At 45.7% G+C, this 19,515-nt stretch overlaps 1 protein-coding gene across 1 annotated transcript in view; it reads left to right on the plus strand.

Annotated features, from left to right (window-relative positions):
• The window catches only part of Cdh1 (cadherin 1), a 70,985-nt gene extending 53,501 nt beyond the window's left edge, over positions 1-17,484 (plus strand). The window contains exons 4-16 of the mRNA XM_041649990.1: positions 4,193-4,336; positions 4,427-4,582; positions 5,380-5,524; positions 6,135-6,310; positions 6,559-6,687; positions 7,489-7,671; positions 8,597-8,841; positions 9,547-9,692; positions 11,198-11,422; positions 11,664-11,891; positions 13,220-13,350; positions 14,363-14,506; positions 15,530-17,484. Of these exons, the coding sequence (XP_041505924.1) occupies positions 4,193-4,336; positions 4,427-4,582; positions 5,380-5,524; positions 6,135-6,310; positions 6,559-6,687; positions 7,489-7,671; positions 8,597-8,841; positions 9,547-9,692; positions 11,198-11,422; positions 11,664-11,891; positions 13,220-13,350; positions 14,363-14,506; positions 15,530-15,739 (2,262 nt within the window). The 3' untranslated portion in view covers positions 15,740-17,484. The remainder of the gene's footprint in view (positions 1-4,192; positions 4,337-4,426; positions 4,583-5,379; positions 5,525-6,134; positions 6,311-6,558; positions 6,688-7,488; positions 7,672-8,596; positions 8,842-9,546; positions 9,693-11,197; positions 11,423-11,663; positions 11,892-13,219; positions 13,351-14,362; positions 14,507-15,529) is intronic.
• Positions 17,485-19,515: the final 2,031 nt, after the last annotated feature.

The following is a 19,515-nucleotide window of genomic DNA, read 5'->3' on the forward strand; positions in this document are numbered from 1 at the left end:
GTCTGCGTGTATTCCTACAGGCCAGAAGAGGGCACCAGACCTCATTACAGATGGTTGTGAGCCACCATGTGGTTGCTGGGAATTGAACTCAGGACCTTTGGAAGAGCAGGCAATGTTCTTAACCACTGAGTCATCTCTCCAGCCCCCTTTTTAAGAATTTTTATGGGATTCTCAAGCACTAGTCCTACTTTTATTAACCATATCTAGCTGTTAAAATGTCGTTTTGTAAACAAAAACCAAAAAGGTGGTGTTGGTGTGCTTGTGTGTAGAGAGAGGTCAGGTTGCGGGAGGTCCTTCCGCTCCTCCAGCCAAAATCCAAACTGGTGTGGGATTGTTTATGACTTACGCCTTCAAGGTCAGAGGTCAATCTTCCTCAATTTTTTAATTAATTAAGTAATTAATTACTTACTTTATTTATTTTGAGGTCATACGTTGCAGCCCTGGCTGGTCTAGAACTCATGGTGATCCAACTGCCAAGTGTTGGGATTAAAGATGTGTGCCAGCATGCCCAGAACCCACCATGGTTTTTGAGACTGGGTCTTTCCAGCTAGACTGGGATCTACCTGTCACTGTCTCCCCAGTGCTGAGCTTACAGTTGTGTGCCACTTTGTCCATGCCCGCACAGCAAGCACCTTACTCACCGAGCCCTCCTTCCAGGCTCCAGGCACTATTTATTTATTGATGAGACTCAAACCCAGCCAGTTATATCCTGAACTCCCAAATGTAACCTATGTACATATATATTTCTGGGCACAAAACTGAGGTATATGTTAGAGAAAAAGAGAACTAAAATTTTAAAGATTTGTTTATTTTTATTGTATATGCATTGCTGTTTTTCCTGCATATATTATGTGTGTGCCACATGTATGCCTGCTACCTGTGGAGGCTGGAAAGGGGCATGGGATCCCCTGGAGCTGAAGTTACAGATGGTTTTAAGTTTCTGTATGGGTGCTGGGAAATGAACCCATATCCTCTGCAAGAGCAGCAAGTGCTCTTAACAACTGAGCCATCTCTCTAGCCTCTAAGTTCTGGATTTAATAAGAAAATAAAACTCTGGGTGTAAGGGTAATCCTAATGCTTGGGAGTCTGAGGCAGAAGGATTGCGTGACTGTAATGCCAGCCAGGACTGTATTGCAGACCCTGTCTCAAAAGACAAAGAACCAAACATGCTGCTGGCTCGTGATTTAATCCCAACACTTAGAATTCTAAGACAGGTGTGCTGTGAGTTTGAGGACACCCTGAACTACATAGTGAATTCTAGACCAACCTGGGCTACAGAGTAAAACTCTGTCTCAAAAAAGCAAAACTAGCCAGGCGGTAGTGGTGCACACCTTTAGTCCCAGCACTCGGGAAGCAGAGGCATGCCCTTCTCTGTGAGTTTGAGGCCAGCCTGGTCTACAAGTAAGTTCCAGAGCTGTTATAGAGAGAAGCACTATCTCAAAAAACAAAGAAAAAAAAAAAAAACCAACCAAAAAAAACTAATCAAGCAAAAGACTAAAACCAACAAAACACAACAACCAAAAGACCCTCAGTCTTGGAGTGGTGACACAGACTTGTAATCTCAGGCTGAGACAGGAGAATTGTGAGTTTGGGTGAGCCTGAGCCACACAACACAAGACTTTGTCTCTCACACAAAACACATTTGGAAGTGAAGGCTTAGAAGGTACCACACTTGCTTTGTAAGCATGAGGACCTAAGTGTGAATTCCCAAAACCCACACAATGCCAGGGGAACTAGTGTGGGTCTCTAGATCCAGGAAAGTGACACTGAGGCAGCCAGCCTGACGCTCACAGTGACAAACAACCCAGAGACTGGGGTTCTCCTGATTAGCACACACCTGCTGTGAAATCGCGATATGCAAGCACACGCAAATCTAACATTCTACTTCTTCCCCTTTGCCCGGCTGGGTTTTCGTGTTCGGGATGTTTGGGCACTATTCCCTTTGCTCTCACATCCGTCTCTGTAAACACCATGCAGCTCTGCAGGGCAGGACCTTTTCACCCACCAGTGGTTTGTGTTCATTTACCCGTGTCTAGTTGTTCACTGTGGCCCTGTCAGATGGCCATTTGGAGGCTTAAGGTGTACTGTTGATGGACAGTTTATTGTATATTCCCTGCCCTGAAGTTAAATTCCCCTCAAATATTATGTTAGTGTTTTCCAACTGTCCACATCTGCATTTACTGAGAACTTGCTATGTTTCAGGCACTGTTCTAGATACTTTATATGTAAGCAAGTATCATTTAGTCCTTCTAAGAACTCTAGGACCTTGACACAAAATATCATACTCTCAATTTTAGCCAGATATGCCACATACCTTTAATCCCAACATTTGGAAAGTAGAGATAGGTGGATTTCTATGAACTAAAGGTCAGCCTGGTTTACATAGTGAGTTTCAGGTCAGTCAGGGCTACAATATGAGACTCTATCTCTACAAAACAAAACAAATACCCACTTTAGTCATTGGGACAGTTTACACAGAAGTTATGTGATCTCCTCTGGAAACAGATGGGGAGATGAGAATTAAACGCGAGGTAGCCAGTCCCAGAGCCAGGACTTAGACCATGCTGGCTTTCTTTTGTAGGTGACAGATGCAGGGATGGCAAGGGCAGAGTGTGTCAGGTGTGTGTGTGTGTGTGTGTGTGTGTGTGTGTGTGTGTGTGTATGTGTGTATGGCAGGTATGTGGGATTGGGTTTTAGAATACATGGTCACATTTTATGTCTGTCTTTCATGTTTTGAATCCGGAGGGCTGAAAATGTAGCTCAATTGGTAGAGCCTGGCCTAGCATGCATGAAGCCCTGCTTCTATTCCCCACTGTCACTCAAGCAGCATGGTGGAACATGTCTGTCATCCTGTGACAGATAGAGGGAGGAGCTCAAGTTCAAGATCATCCTTGGCTATACAATTTGAAGCCAGATTGGGCTTCATGAGATTGTTTCTAAAGAGACCCAAACCAAACAGCAAACAAGTAAACAGGAAATAGGGCTAGATTAGAATTTGGTAGGTGGTCTGTGTTGCTAAATGAGTATCTCCTTGTGAAAGAAGAGGGTGAAATCTTCCAGAAACTTTGTTACCACGAATCACTCCAGAGCACTTAAACAATTTAGGAGGCATTTTCCTTTTATCTTCAGCTCTTATTTCCCTGAGTGTGCATGAAGTTATCTTTATTGCGCGTTGGAACTGTTCAATACGAGTCTCCAGGTTATTTTTGTTTCCCATCCAGCAGCTTCTGTTAGAACAAATGGGACCCTTATAGGGCACAATAAGATTAACACATTTGTATCGATCTCAAAGTAGTTCTTAGTAGCAATTCCCCAAACTTAAACAAGTTTGGTATTTAAACAAGATTGATAAACTCCACTTTAGAGAACTATATCACTAGGAACAAAGAAAGGAAGTCCAGAACTCCCAAATATCCCTTCTGCATCACCTTAACCTATCAGCATAGTGTCGTTTAAAGGACATGCATTATGTAAGTTTTGTCAAATGTTCGCACCCACAAATTGTGTTTTCACAATGGTTATTCAAATTCTGGGTATTAAGAATTTAAAGAGCTCAGCCTGGTGGTGGTGGCAGCGTGCATGGCTTTAATCTCAGCACTTGGGAGGCAGAGGCAGTGGGATCTCTGAGCTTGAGGACAACCAGGACTACATAGAGAAACCTTGTCTTGAAAAAACAACAACAACAACAGCCAGAATTTAAAGAGAATATAGCTTTGTTTATTGTGTAGCTGTGTTGGTCAGCATTCTGACACTATAACAAAATTCCTGGGACAATTAACATAAAAAGAAAAAGGTTTTACTTGGGTTTTCGGTTCTGAAGGTTTAAGACCAAATGATGCTGTTATTTTGTCTTCTAGCAAGGGCAACACATCAGACTGAGAGCGAATAGGAGAATAAACCACACTCATCTTATGATACATGAAGCAACGCAGAGACTGAGGTCTCACAGAATATTTCAAGGACATATCTCCTGTGATCTGAAGACCTCTCATTGGCCACTAAGTTAGGAACCAAGCTTCCAAGCATAGGGACCATAATGGGCAGTCTGTGTCCATACAATAGCGTTGTCAGGAGCTCTTCATTTTGGGTGGGACATGTAATTTGCTATTGAGAATGAGTCATTGGTGAACTAGATGGAACTGTAGACCTCCTATCTTCTGAATTGCTTCATTTTGTTAATCTTTCCTCTTAGGATCCTGCCTCTGGATCCGAGCCAGAAGTGCTCATGTTTCCCAGCTCTCACCAGGGTCCCAGAAGACAGAAACGAGACTGGGTCATCCCCCCCATCAGCTGCCCAGAAAATGAGAAGGGCCCGTTTCCTAAAAAACTGGTTCAGGTAGGGGAAGGACTGAGAGAAAAGATGATGAAAGGACCCAGTGTCAAGATATTTCCTTGCCAATTCTGTCTCTTTTCTGGTTTTGTGCAGATCAAATCCAATAGGGACAAAGAAACCAAGGTTTTCTACAGCATCACTGGCCCAGGAGCTGACAGACCTCCTGTTGGTGTGTTTATCATCGAGAGAGAATCAGGCTGGCTGAAAGTGACAGAGCCTCTGGATAGAGAAAATATTGCCACTTACACCGTGAGTATTTATTTCATAGATACTTGTTGACCATTAGGTAACAATTGTCAAGTTTTGGGGGCCATTTATGTTTTATCCCCGGGTTAGATTCCCAGATCGTGTGAGTAGCATCACTTATCCCTTGACATGTTGGTAAAGTGGACACAAGAGAACACTTTGGGATGGTACTTGTTTTGTTTTGTTCTTTTCCTTAGAGGAGAAAAGCAGGGGTTCCTCCTAGCCTACATGAGCATAGATAGAAGTTGTCAAAGTGGAGCTGGAGAGATGGCTCAATGGTTAAAAAAATTTGTTGCTCTTATAATCTTGACTTTAATTCCCTGCACTCATGTCAGGTGGCTCATAACCACCTGAAACTCCAGCTCCAGGCGCTCCATGTAATGCATGAAAGTGCATGTGAACACACACACACACACACAGAAGTGAAAAGGTGTCAACTTGTTCTTGGGGTTGGGGAGAAGCTTCTTACATAATAAAATATATTCTGATGGCAATAATAGGGAGGAAAATCCAAGGGGCTTAGTTACAATGTGAGCTTAGGTAACCTATAGATGCCATATGCAGAAAAATCTCAGGGAAACATTAGACTGTTGTAGCCAGAGGAAAATTACCCCAATTAAAGTGAATCTCTACGTGATAAGTGTGTTCTCATCTATGAGTTTATCCAGCAGCAGCAGCACATCGTGTGGAGATCTCACAGTGGAAGGGGTGGAGGCTGATGAAGCCACTCTCACTGGACTCCCTTGCCCAGTTCCTCTTCCAGGCAGGGCTAAGTAACACTCACTTGGTTCTTCTTGTAGCTCTTCTCCCATGCTGTGTCATCCAATGGGGAGGCAGTGGAGGATCCCATGGAGATTCTGGTCACAGTGACCGATCAGAATGACAACAAGCCAGAGTTCATCAAGGAGGTGTTTGAGGGAACTGTCTACGAGGGCGCTCGTCCAGGTAAATCAATCACAGTGAACTGGGTACCCAGAAGGATGCTCCAGTTCTTTGGGATTAGAACCTGAAGTTCAGACGTGTTCTTTGAAAGCCACCGTGAGAGATGAGGTGGGAGTGTGGGGGAAGCAGATATAACATTTGTAAGTAGAAACAATAAAAGAATACTTCTTAGGGCTTGGTGTTGCATTAATGCCAATCCAGCTCCAGAGGATGCGACACCCTCCTCTAGTCTTGGAGGGCATCTGCATGTATGTACAACACACACACACATACCACACACACACACACACACACACACACACACACAAATAATAATAATAAGATCTTTAAAAATAAGAGCTAGCAGGAGTAAAAGAGAAGGCCTTGGTAGGGTTATTTTAGTTAATTCATTCCCAACATTCTCTGCCTTGCCTCCTCTCACCTAAGTGATAGGCTTTGAAAGTTGAGTTCCCTGAACGTTTGGTGTAACGTTCCCTTCGCTGGCAATTTGATGAGAATTCTAGAAATAAAAATCATGATCAGGAGTGGTCATCTCCTAGGTCAGGGTTGTTCTGAGCAGACAAATGCCAAGGTAGCACCGCAGCTATTCTAAATCTCTCCTCTACACTTCCAGGAACCTCTGTGATGCAGGTCTCAGCCACTGACGCAGACGATGATGTGAACACCTACAATGCTGCTATTGCCTATACCATCATCAGCCAAGATCCCGAGCTGCCTCACAAAAACATGTTCACTGTTAATAGAGAGACAGGGGTTATCAGTGTGCTCACCTCCGGACTGGACCGAGAGGTCAGTCAGGGCTCAGGGGGATTGCAGTGGGAGTTGAAGGCAAATGAATGTATACTAAATTTCAAGGATGGTGCAACCTCTGCTGAGCCTGGCAGTCCGTGTGAGTCTTTGCATCTAAATGCCTGGAGGCAGGCAGCCTGGGCAATGAGACAGATGATGACATAGTCTAGTTTTCTGTATGCAGTGGGCTGCACCAGGCTTGGGCTGGCTGTTGGAGCAGGTTCTGATTCCATGTTTGATTTCTGCAGAGTTATCCTACATATACCCTGGTAGTTCAAGCTGCTGACCTTCAAGGCGAAGGCTTAAGCACAACAGCGACAGCCGTGATCACCGTCCTCGATGTTAACGACAACGCTCCCATCTTTAACCCAACCACGGTAATTCTGCCACTTTGGTTCTGTGAGGGGCTCTTCATTGTTCAGGAGCTAAGTTCTGCCTCTGTGCATGGGTGAATCCCTAGGTTAGTGAATGTGAACTTCAAACACTAGAGCAGTGTGGTCTGGTAGTATGCTTCCTAAATGCTGGGTTAAGCTGCCATGCCCAGCTTCATAAGAGTTATTAAATACCAAGAATATCAAATGTATTCAAGGAGAAGGTTTTAAGAGCCAGATAAGGAACTTCACATACATATTTTTAATTAAATTAAGATTTTTGGGACACAACATTTTATAGCCCATGTTGGCAGGCAGGCATGTAATGCCATGCTCAGCTTTTTAGTTTTGGAAGGGAAGATCATACTTTCCTAAGTTAGAAGTCGATTTAATGGTTGGTTAACAGAGGCCTGAATAGTGTAGTTTCTAGAAGCAGAGCTGACTTTTTCCCTCTTATGTCACAAAAGGCCCATGGAAAATTGCTCTTTCATGATTTATCTTTTTTAATGGTTACTAATAAAGATTAGAGAGTGGAGGGGGGTTGGGGACAGATGACACGTGTATCTTTAGATCACAGTTTGCAAACAATGTGGCCAACAGATGGTTCTTAAACCCAGCGCCTTGGAAAGATGCTTCAGGCACTGCTGTTTGGTCTGCTGATGGGAAACGAGGGCCTACTCTTTACCCTTGGGGGCTCACTCCTGACGTCACTCATTCCACTTCTCTGGATCTCATTCCTTTAGCTCAAGTCCTGGCTCCAAGTTTCTCACTTTGTCATAATGACCTGGTTTTCCCTTTGCTCTGCAGTACGTGGGTCAAGTGGATGAGAATGAGGAAAATGCGTATATTGCCACACTCAAAGTAACTGATGATGATGCCCCCCATACTCAAGCGTGGCAGGCCGTGTACACCATAGTCAATGATCCTGACCATCAATTTGCTGTTATCACAGACCCCACAACCAATGATGGCATGCTGAAAACAGCTAAGGTTTGTATGACTGACGTGCTAGCAGCTGGGCCTCTCTTGTCCTATAATGTCGTCTTATGATTGGGTCAACACCATCAGGGGAAGGGTAGAGTCTGGGGATGGCATTGACTTTCTGGGGATTGCAGAAACTTTCTTGGCTTGTTAGAAATGAAGTAAGTGTTAGTCTTTTGGAAAATGTCCTAAACCCAGAGGCTTGCAGTGATTCTCAACCTATGCATCGTGGCCTTTTAAGAGCAGAATGACCGTTTCACAGGGTTGCTTAAGACCATTGGAAAACATAGATATTTGCATTATGTCTCGTAACAGTAGAAAAATTACAATTTCAAAGTAGCAATGAAAATAATTTTATGGTTGGGGTCACCACAACATGAGGAACTGAGGGTTGCAACATTAGGAAGGTTGAGAACCATTGGGCTAGAAAGACAATGGCTTTTGGTAGCCAGCACTTATAACTGCCTGTAAATCTTTGGAAAATATCCCCCCCCCCAAAAAAAAGTCTAAATTAAAAGTGGGAATGATTTACTGGTAAATTTAGCAAAAGTTAATAGATGCCCAGAGTACCTCAGAGCTTTAATGTCTCTTCAGCAAGTGAGCATTTGAGAACTGCTGTCAATCAAAGGTGGCAGTTTTTGGAAGTGTGTTTCACTGTGTAGTCCTGGCTGTGCTGGAACTCACTCTGTAGACCAGGCTGGCCACGTACTCACAGATCCACCTGCCTCTGCTGGGATTAAAGGCATGTGCCACCACCACTCAGCAGAAAATTTTTTTAAACTAACCGTTTCTTTTTTAAAAGCTATTTATTTGTTCTGTGGCAACAGTGGGTGAACTCAGGGCCCTGAGCATGCTGGGCAGGTGCTCCACCACTGAGTCACGCACCCAACCCCTTGTATTTTAGTTTTAACTTTTTCCCTCTCCTGGTCTCTAGGGCTTGGATTTCGAAACCAAGCAGCAGTATGTTCTATATGTGACAGTGGCCAACGTGGACCCCTTTGAGGGGAATCTTGCCCTTTCCACAGCCACTGTGACGGTGGATGTGGTGGATGTGAATGAAGCCCCCATCTTTGTGCCAGCCGAGAAGAGGGTGGAAGTACCGGAAGACTTCGGTGTGGGTCAGGAAATCACATCCTACACTGCCCGCGAGCCAGACATATTCATGAACCAGAAGATTACGTAAGTTGGACCAAGGACTAGTATTGAGTGGGTGCATACTTTGTTTTGTTTTGTTTTTTCAGGACAGGGTTTCACTGTGTAGTCCTGGCTGCTTTGGCACTCACTGTTTAGAACAGGCTGGACTCAAACTCAGAAGTACACCTGGCTCTGCCTCCCCAGTGCAGACATGTATATATGTCTCCCCAGTGTGTGTGTGTATGTATGTATGTACGCAATTTAAGCCAATATAAATGTAGTCATTTGTCATGTAATGATAATATATTCTGAGAAATCTGTCCATGAGAAGTTGGATCATTTTGAGAACATTATATAGTTTGTCAAACAAATTAAGATGGCTGCAGTTTCCCTGAAGAATTAAATCACCTTATGTGCATAGCCAGTGGGTGTCAGTTCTTTCCCGCCACTGTGTAGGTCTTGGGTATCAGGTTCACTGTCAGGCTCGCTACCAAGTATCTTCACCCACTTACACCCCTCACCCGCCCACCCACGTGGAAGCTCACAGCCATCTATAACTGTGGCGATTTGATATCTCTTTTGACCTTTTGCCCCATGTGGTACACATACGTACACTCAAGCACACTCACAAATACATAAAAATGTGTGTGTGTGTGTGTGTGTGTAGTTGTGTATCAGCTGAATAGTACCTGTGACCTCCGCTCCATTCTGTCTGCTGCCCCTACTCTAAGCCACAGCTTGTGCCCTCAGGTATCGGATTCTGAGGGACACTGCCAAGTGGCTGGAGATTAACCCAGAGACTGGTGCCATTTCCACTCGGGCTGAGATGGACAGAGAAGACGTGGAGAACGTGAAGAACAGCACGTATACAGCTCTCATCATCGCTACAGATAATGGTACAGATACTGCGTGACTGATCCACATCCCTGGGCTCCATCACTCTCCAGCCTGTTCGCCTCCTGTGCCCCTGCCTTTCTTTGGGAGTCATGATTTCGTTCCTTTTCTTTTTTTTTTAAATTTATTTATTATGTATACAATATTCTGTCTACCTATATGCCTGCAGGCCAGAAGAGCACACCAGACCTCATTACAGATGGTTGTGAGCCACCATGTGGTTGCTGGGAATTGAACTCAGGTCCTCTGGAAGAACAGTCAGTGCTCTTAACCGCTGAGCCATCTCTCCAGCCCTCATTCCTTTTCTTTTATCCGTAAAAAAATACTTGGTAACAAAATTCCAAAATTTGAGTCAAGTAGGGTTTCTTTCTCTTGTCTCTCCCTGCACTGGAAGCTCATTCCTACCTGCTGAAACCTGGGTTTGTATCCCAGGTTCAAGACTGTGAATGTATTATTACTTAATTTTGTTGTTGTTTTTGGTTTTCAAGACAGGGCAACTCTGCTTGTCCTGGTACTTACTCTGTAGACCAGGATGTCCTCGAACTCAGAGATCCACCTGTCTTTGCCTTCTGAGTGCTGGGATAAAAGGTGGCATGAGCCACCACTGCCTGACATTACTTAATTCTTTTAACCGTCTTTTTAAATTTCATGTTATTTTTGATACATGGTTTTACCGTATAAACCTGACTAGATTTAAATTCACCTTGAACTCACATGGAGCCCAGAAGACCTCAAATTTGAGGTGAGCGACCCCATCCTGTGAAGTTCTAAGATTCCAAGTAAGTGCAAGGCGGTGGTGGCACACACCTTTAATCTCAGCACTCGGAGGCAGAGTTAGGCAGATCTTTGGGTTCCAGGCCAGCCTGGTCTACAGAGTGAGTTCCAGAATGGTCACGGCTACACAGAGAAACCCTGTGTCAAATAAATAAATAAATAAATAAATAAATTAATTAAAAAATAAAATAAAATTATTCCAAGCAAGCACTACCACAGTCAGCTTTTTCTTAACTTTTTAAAAGATCTGGTGGAGCCAGGCTTCTGTAGGAGGCTGAAGCAGGAGGATTGTAATTCCAAAGGATACACAGTAAGACGTTGTGTTAAACAAACAACAGCCTCATGGTGGTGGTGCACGGCTTTAATCCCAGCACTCAGGAAGCAGAGGCAAGCAGATCTCTGTGAGATCGAGGCCAGCCTGGTCTATAAGAGCTAGTTCCAAAGCTACAGAGAAACCCTGTCTCGAAAAACCCAAAGCAACAGCAAAAAAACAGTAAAAACAATAAACCCCCCAAACTTAAGTGGATTAATAGTATAATATCAAGAAGAGGAAAGCTGCATTTATATGAAGAACAACTCAATCATTGGACACAAATATGCAATGAGCTTGTGAGAAAGGGGAGACGTGGTAGGGCAGAGGCTGTACGTGTCGTATGGAACCTGCTGAAGGGGCACAGTCAGCTGGAAGGTGATATTATCCCTGAGCCGTGACAGCCTTTCTGTTTTCTCCTAGGTTCCCCAGCTGCCACTGGCACAGGGACTCTTCTCTTGGTCCTATCTGACATCAATGACAACGCTCCCATCCCAGAACCTCGAAGTATGCAATTCTGCCAGAGGAACCCACAGCCCCATGTCATCAACATCATCGATCCAGACCTGCCCCCCAATACATTCCCCTTCACTGCTGAACTCACCCACGGGGCCAGTGTCAACTGGACCATCGAGTACAATGACCCAGGTGTGAAGTCCAGCTCCATCTCTAGAGCAGCACTGCCTGCCTCGTTTCTGCCTTCCCCCTTCCCGATTTCCCTTCTCGCTCCAGATGCACCCCTCTTGGTATCGGGTGCCAGTTCCTTCTACTTCTCATGCATTCTCCCTTTCCTCTGAGCATACTGTATAGGAATATGGACCCCAAACAATCCCTTAACCCAGCTGCGTACCTTTGGTGCCCTAAACATTCCCTGGTCTCATTTCCCTAGGCCAAGAATCTCTCCTTTTGAAGCCAAAGAAGGCCTTAGAATTAGGTGAATACAAAATCAACCTCAAGCTCATGGATAACCAGAACAAAGACCAGGTGACCACACTGGACATCCTTGTGTGTGACTGTGAAGGGGCTGTCAACAACTGCATGAGGGCAGGCTACGTGGAAGCAGGATTGCAAGTTCCTGCCATCCTCGGCATTCTTGGAGGGATCCTGGCTTTGCTGAGTAAGTACAGGGGCAAGTGCCTCAGCCTGCGACCTAAGACTGGAACAGGCCATTTCCTAGGGAGAGCTTTCTGTTGGGACCCAGGGTCTTTCTGTTCTGATTCTTTTTGTGCTTCCTAAGATTGAGTGCATGCAAGTCACCTGTGCCTCTCAGTTAAGCCAGAACTGAGACCCAGGGTCCCTTCCTCAGAGGCTACATTTTGATTTAGTTTCCAAGTGATGCTGAAGTTTCAGGACTACATGTGTGGTTACAAGGCCATGGCACACTCACGGTTCTTATTAGCACAGCCAAGGCTGGCAGATACCCTCACCCACCCACCTTGGAGGACAGATAAGAGAGGAAGTTGAAGCTACCTAACTGTACATTGTGGACACCATTACTGCTCACATCCCCTTGGCTCAAGAGCAGCCGTACCAAATTGCTAGGCAGCCTGGAGACTCCTGCTGCTTAACTCCAACTGGTTGACTGAGCCCAGTGATTGTTTGGGGGACTGTGGAGATGGTGAACAGGTTGAACAATGAATATCCATGGACAATGGAGATGTTGGAAGGAAGCTGGCCATTTCTATCCATAATCCTTGGTCCGATTTTACCTATGGAGTGTTCTGGACTTGGTGCTGGTGCCCTGAGGGTTTCTATGATCAATGTTTTTTGTTGTTCCTGACCTTTTTTTTTTTTCCTTCCCCAGTAGATATAGTTTATTAGACTTGACTGAAGTTGGGGAGATTCTCATCAGGCATTTAAAGCAGAAGTTTTGCTAGGAGTCAGATGTCTAACCTTGTGGTAGGAGGCTGCTTGTTGGTTCCTGGCCAACTGGCTCAGCTCCTGACCCCGAGTGGGCACAAAACACCTGGGCCCACAAATGCCATTCAAATGCTCCATAGCTGGAGTTTGCACTGGCAGCATGGCCCAGGAAGCTGCCTTTTTAAAATGTGCAGCTTTTTTTCTGTTCCCAGTGAATCAGGAAAACCTCCCTTAAGGGAGCTGCAGCATGCCACCAGCTGAAAAAAAATGAGGCTAAACTTTGTTATTCTGTGTCTAGAGTTGCTTTTCAAGATTTTTAGGTTTTACATGGACTTAGTCCACCAAGTTGGTGCCTCAAATGTAGTGGGAGGCTGTTTATTGGTCCCCTCTCCCTCCTCTAGCTAGCTTAGACTGGCAGGTCTGGAACTTACAATGTAGCCAAGGCTGGACTTGAGGTCATTTTCCGTCAAGTGCCTACCCATCTGCCATTTGCCTGGAGTTGCAAGGCTGCCGTGCCCATAAATGTTGCTTCCTCTGGTCTCCTTGCCTATGACTCATCTCTCCCCCACTCCCCCTTGTATCCAGTTCTGATCCTGCTGCTCCTACTGTTTCTACGGAGGAGAACGGTGGTCAAAGAGCCCCTGCTGCCTCCAGATGACGACACCCGGGACAATGTGTATTACTATGATGAAGAAGGAGGTGGAGAAGAGGACCAGGTGGGTTTTAAAGATGCAAAATTTAAGATATGACGGGGTGGGGGGAGAGGTGGGGGGTGGTGCCTGATACTGGCAGTGAGTCATCCCACAGTACTGCTATGGAGCACCAGAACCCTGTGATCTCAGTGATACAGAAGTCAGGAAGGTGGAGGTTTCTGTCCCACCAGTCAGCTCTATCCTGCCAGCTGGCTTCTGAATAGCTACACAGAGACTTACTGGCTATGCTGGGGAGATTCTCATATCAGGTATTTAAAGCAGGTTTTGCTAGGAGCCAGGTGGCTACTCCATCACTCCACCCTTCTTCCCAGCATCCTCTCAGTTTGGCTCTCCCACCTAACCTCTTCTTGCCTAGCTATTGACCAGTCAGCTTTTTTTTATTAAACCAATCAGAAGGCACCTTGTCCAAAAAACCATCTTCACAGTGTACAGAAGGATCATTCCACAGCACCTTCCCCAGACACTGTTGTGTTCTCTGGAGCGTTTATTGATTACATTGAAGCTTATAGCATCTGTAAATCCACGAGGATGCAGCTAACCCAGGCAGAGGAGTTTTGCTGAAAGGCCCTACGCTGCACCCTGTGTCCATGTCTGCTGCACGGGAGCCTAATTGATACGGGTTCCTGTAGGCATGCATCACTTGCTGTCTTGTTACCTGAGCCCCTCACATGACAGAGTCCACTGTTAACAGGCAGGATCAGCTATGGTTGGGGAGGACTGAATAAAATTTGCCAAGCAATAACAATCCAATAGTCATGCCCCGTGAAATGAGTAAGACACAGAAGTTTGCATTCATAGAATCCCCAAGTGGTCTCTTCTTTCAGTGAAAGTTAGGAGACTCTGAACTTTGGAAACGGACATTTCATATGCTTTTGGGCGCGTGTTGGTAAACACCGCACAGAGGGTAGTTTTGGGTTTTCCAGTGGCACAGCCTGCGATGCTGTGAAGTAAACAAGCCCCCCGCCTATGCACTCCTTCCTTTTTCACTTGCTGCCATGTCTCCGCTCTTCTCTAGGACTTTGATTTGAGCCAGTTGCATAGGGGCCTGGATGCTCGACCTGAAGTGATTCGAAACGATGTGGCTCCCAGCCACCTGAGCATGCCCCAGTATCGTCCCCGACCAGCCAATCCTGATGAAATCGGGAACTTCATCGATGAAGTAAGTAGGCAAAGCTGTGAGCCAGGGCACGGTGCGTCTCTTAACTTGGGAACCAAGGAGAAAAACATCCCTGTGAGAACCTTCGCATTCTTGCCTTATGGTGTCTGCTTGTCTAGATCCTTGAGACAAAACCAAAATCTACTTACAAAGATTTCGTAGGAGTAAAAGGAGTTGTACTGCAGACTTAGTTTGACTTTCCTGCTCCATAATCTAGGTGTCTGTCTTTTCTGTTGCTGCACTGAGGCCAAGGCAGCTTTCAGAAGAGTCTAACGAGGGACTCCAGAGGGTTCGAGTCCATGACTCTCATGGCAGGGAGCGTGGCAGCAGGCGGGCATGCGTGGCTGGAGCAGTTGAGGGCTCACATTTCCATCTACAAGCAGAAGGCGGAGAGAGAGACAAAGGGAGCTAATTGGAAATAGCTGATCTTTTAAATTCTATTCTCCATGACACACCTCCTGCAACAAAGGCCATACCTCCTAATCCTTTCAAGCAGTTCTAACTTGGGACCAAGCATGCAAGACTATGTAACTCCAGAAGCCTTTGTACTCCTTATGTAGACCAGGATGGCAGAAGGTACCAGAAGGAGTCTGTCCCACGTTGGGCATAGCTTGAGCATAAGAGACCTTAAAGCCTACCCCCCCCCCCACAATGACACACCTCCTCCAACAAGGCCACACTACTCCAGCAAAGCCACGCCTGCTAATAATGCCACTCTGTGTGGGCCTATGGCTGTCATTTTCATTCAAACCACCACATAGAGGATGACCTTAAATTCCTGATCCTTCAACTTCACCTTTCAGGGTTAGCATTTAACAATGACAGTGTGCATCAGCCTTTGAGGATCTTCTGGGCTGATCTCATTGTTTTTAGCCTCTGTCCATGCTGATTAGCGGTTTGGGATCCTTGCTTTGGTTTCCGGGGATCCCATCCTGACAGGCAGCTGTCCCTCAGAAGAAGCATTCTGTGACTTGTCCTTCTGTGTTGATACACATGTTATAATTAATATGGTGCTCTTCCCTCTAGAATCTGAAGGCAGCTGACAGCGACCCCACGGCACCCCCTTACGACTCTCTGCTGGTGTTTGACTATGAGGGGAGTGGTTCCGAAGCTGCTAGCCTGAGCTCACTGAACTCCTCCGAGTCGGATCAGGACCAGGACTACGACTATCTGAACGAGTGGGGCAACCGCTTCAAGAAGCTGGCTGATATGTACGGTGGCGGCGAGGATGACTAGGAGACTACAGAGGAGCCCCTGGGTGCGGCCATGGAAGGTTCAGAATAATGTTGCCAGTGGCCTTTCGTCTCCTTCCCCAAGTTTGTAAAAAGAGAGACTGATTTGATATGCGGTTTGCATGGTGGCCTCGTTCTACCAGTCTACTGTGTTAGAATGGTTGTCATTTGTTCTTGAAATCAGTTTTTTGTTTTTACAGGGCTGGGATTTGAACTCTGCCACTGAGTCACAGGCCCACCCTCTCCTTATTTTAATATTTCTCTCCTTTTCCGTGGATGGGATGAATATGGGGCTTTACAGTGAGAGGCGAGTCCTCTTGTTACCAACCTATTGCCCCAGTTGAGAGTTTTTTTTATTTCAGAATGACAATTCGAGCCTCAGAAGGGTCAGCTAGCACTGGCAGTTTAAGAGATAGGGGAGAGGGTCTGCCCTATTTCTCTTTCATTGTGTATAGGAAATGGTTTGTTTTTGTTTTTGAGCTAGGGATCTAGGCAAGTTCCAAGCCCTTCACCCCGCACTAAATTTTTTTTTTGTTTTGTTTTTTTTGTTTTTTGAGACAAGGTTTCTCTGTGGTTTCGGAGCCTGCCCTGGAACTAGCTCTTGTAGACCAGGCTGGTCTCGAACTCCCAGAGATCCGCCTGCCTCTGCCTCCCAAGTGCTGGGACTAAAAATTTTAAATTGTGTACTTTCCCACAGTTATTATGTTTGTGTTCTGTATTCTCATACCCACTTATGCTCCTGAATTCTGTTGCCCTGCCCAGGTGCTATACTCTATGATGCGGAAGTGACTGGGTCTTTTTGTGGTGAGAGACAGGTATCGTGGGAGGGGTGCGACTGAAGGGGTAGTGTAGATTTAAAGACCTTCATAGTTTTCCTTCCTCACCTCCAGATTTCTCACTTGAAATGGGAATTCCTTGTGCGGAGTCACTGTCTTCTAGGTGAAAGCCACAGTGGGGTGTGTTGCTCCGGTTCTCTGTAGGGAGCCATGACCACAGCTGGTAGGAAGGCTTTCAGGCCCCCTTCGGTTTCTTATGCTTCCTTCACACCAACGTAAAAGAGCCGTGTGCTCTAAGACTCCCCAGTGCCCAGCGTGCTGCAGCCAAAGACAGAGAGCAAATGCGAGAGACTGGCTCGTGTGTCACGGTGCCTGGCCAGCTCACACACTGATGGTGAGGCTTGAACTCTTTCTCAGGAAACTTCTGGAAGAATAGAGGGGTCTCACCATGTGCTTCCTGGCTGGAGTCCTTTTCTGCAGCTTCTGAAGCCCAGGAAGCATGCCCTTCCAATGCCTGCTGCTTTTGATGGTAGCTACAGAAAATGCTGGCTGAGTAGGGCCAAGTATGCATAGAAAACTGAGACTATTAGAAATTGTGCATTTTCTTGTAGAAGCAGGAAGAAACACTGTTCCAATGGGAGAAAGGGGGCGAGGGCCTTGATTTGAGTCTTTTAATTAAAAATGAAAATTTCAGCTTTTTGATAACCACTGGAGAGAATTTTGTTAAAAGTGCTTTACTCGCGACTATTTTTTGGGAGAAAATAATGACTGCAATCAACTGTGAGAACTGTTGATTTCTCTGTAGTTTAAATGTCTACTGTAGTCAGTGTAGAGTGTCACTTGTATGTAGTTTGAGTGTATATGTGTGTGGGTACTGATAATTTTGTATTTTATGGGGAGTGGAAAGGTAAAAGATTAAAACTGTTCTAAGATACATTTTTATAAATTTTATTAAAGAGTTTTGTTAAACTGTTGTGACGTTTGATTGATTTGACTCTACCAGAATTCCAAGTGAGACAAAAAGACAAAGGAGGTGAGCTCAGAATCCCAGCACTGGGGAGGCAGAGGCAGGTGGATCTCTGAGTTCAAGGCCAGCTTGGTCTACAAACAGAAACCCTGTCTCAGGGGGAAAGTGGCGGGAAGGAGCCAAACCATGGAGAAGGGAGCTTGCAGCTGAAATGACTTCTCCGTCCTTTCATTCCTTCTGCCTGGGAGGGAAATGCACGCACAAGGCCGCTGCTCAGAGTGGCCTCTGAAGAGCAAGCAGTGCCAAGGTCAATGGGACAGAAGCAAACCCACAGTTTCCTCTGCAATCAGTAAATATTTCTTGATAGTGGAGGCAGCGATTCTGCGTGAATATGGTGTGGCCTCATCCCGAGAAACATTTATCGATTCCCTTCCACTCTCTTCCCCCCATTCCATGACACTAGAGCTTGAACCTAGAGCTCTGAGCTTGCTAGTAGGGTCCAAACATTCAGATGTACCCCCAGCTTAGTAATGCTTACTCTTTTGTAAATTTTTTTTTACAATTATGTATATTTATTTATTTATTATGTATAGTGTTCTGTCTGTCTGTATGCTTGCTGGCCAGAAGAGGGCACTAGATCTCACTACAGATAGCTGTGAGCCACCATGTGGTTGTTGGGAATTGAACTCAGGACCTCTGGAAGAGCAGTCAGTGCTCTTAACCTCTGAGCCATCTCTCCAGCCCTGTAAATTTTTTATTTAGCTTTTAGTTTTTTTAAAAATGTGTGTGAGCTGGGCAGTGGTGGCTCACACCTTTAATCCCAGCACTCAGGAGGCAGAGGCAGGCAGATTTCTGAGTTTGAGGCCAGCCTGGGCTACAGAGAGAGTTCCATTACCTCCAGGGCTACACACACAGACCATGTTTTGAACCACCCACCAAATAAGATTGTGAGTGTATATGTGAATGCTGGTGCCCTTGGAGGTCAGAGGTTTCAGATCCTCTACAGCTAGTAAGAGGCAATTGTGTGCCAACCTCTGTGTGTGTGTGTGTGTTAGAAACTGAAACTGAGTCCCAGAAGAGCAGTATGCACTTAACCACAGAACTATCCTCTGTCTTTCCTTCGTTTTAAACGTATGCTTTTTGTGGTACTGGGTGCTGTAGGAAGACCTGCCGCTTGTGATTATCTGCCTACTGGGGCATGGCCTCTTATACTGATGTGGACACAGCCTGCATCCACTCTTGGAGCTGATAAAGTGAATGCAGCAAATAAAATGACTGGATCCTGGCGAAAGCCAGTGTGTCTTGCTCTTGGTCTTTTGTTTGTTTTTATTTTAAAGCCAATGTCTCACTGTAGTCTGGACTGGCGTTAAATTGCTGTCTAGGGTAGCTCACACTGTCCTTGAATTTGCACAAATGCCCAGATTGACTCTAGTCTTTAAGTTAGGAAGAAACTGGTGTCCTAGTGTCATCTGTCACCGTCATTAAACACTGAGAAAAGTAACTCGGGGAAGAAAGGGTTTGTTTGGTTTACACTTTCAGGGCACAGTCTATCACTGAGGGAAGTCAGGGCAGGGACTTGAAGCAGAATCCATGGAGCAATGATGCCTACTGGCTGATGGTCGGGGTGGAGGGGTAGGGGAGCAGGAAGGGTCTGAACCGTGTATCCCTGGATAACCTGGAACTTTGTAGTTATGGCTGGCTTAAAACTCAGAGAGGTCTGTTTGCCTCTACCTTCCAAGTGCTGGGATTAAAGAAGTCATTTCAGCTGGAAGCTCCCTTCTCCATGGTTTGGTTCCTTCCTGCCCACTCTGCCATCGAGACAGGGTTTCTCAGTTGTACACATGACTTCTTAGACCAAGCTGGCCTTGAACTCAGAGATCCACCTGCCTCTGCTGGTGAGTCCCCCATGACTGGCTACATGAGGACTGTTTTTGCTCCCCAAGACTTCTAGCCATTAATTTGGAGGGGCAGGAGTCAGCCATGCTCCACCCCAGTGCGCCTCGTGCCCAGTGCACCTCAGGGATGGTCAAGGAGCTT

The sequence above is a fragment of the Microtus oregoni genome, unplaced genomic scaffold (assembly GCF_018167655.1).
Source record: "Microtus oregoni isolate MIOR12 unplaced genomic scaffold, Mior012 000004F_ref0000308, whole genome shotgun sequence".
In the NCBI taxonomy this organism is placed as follows: Eukaryota; Metazoa; Chordata; class Mammalia; order Rodentia; family Cricetidae; genus Microtus; species Microtus oregoni.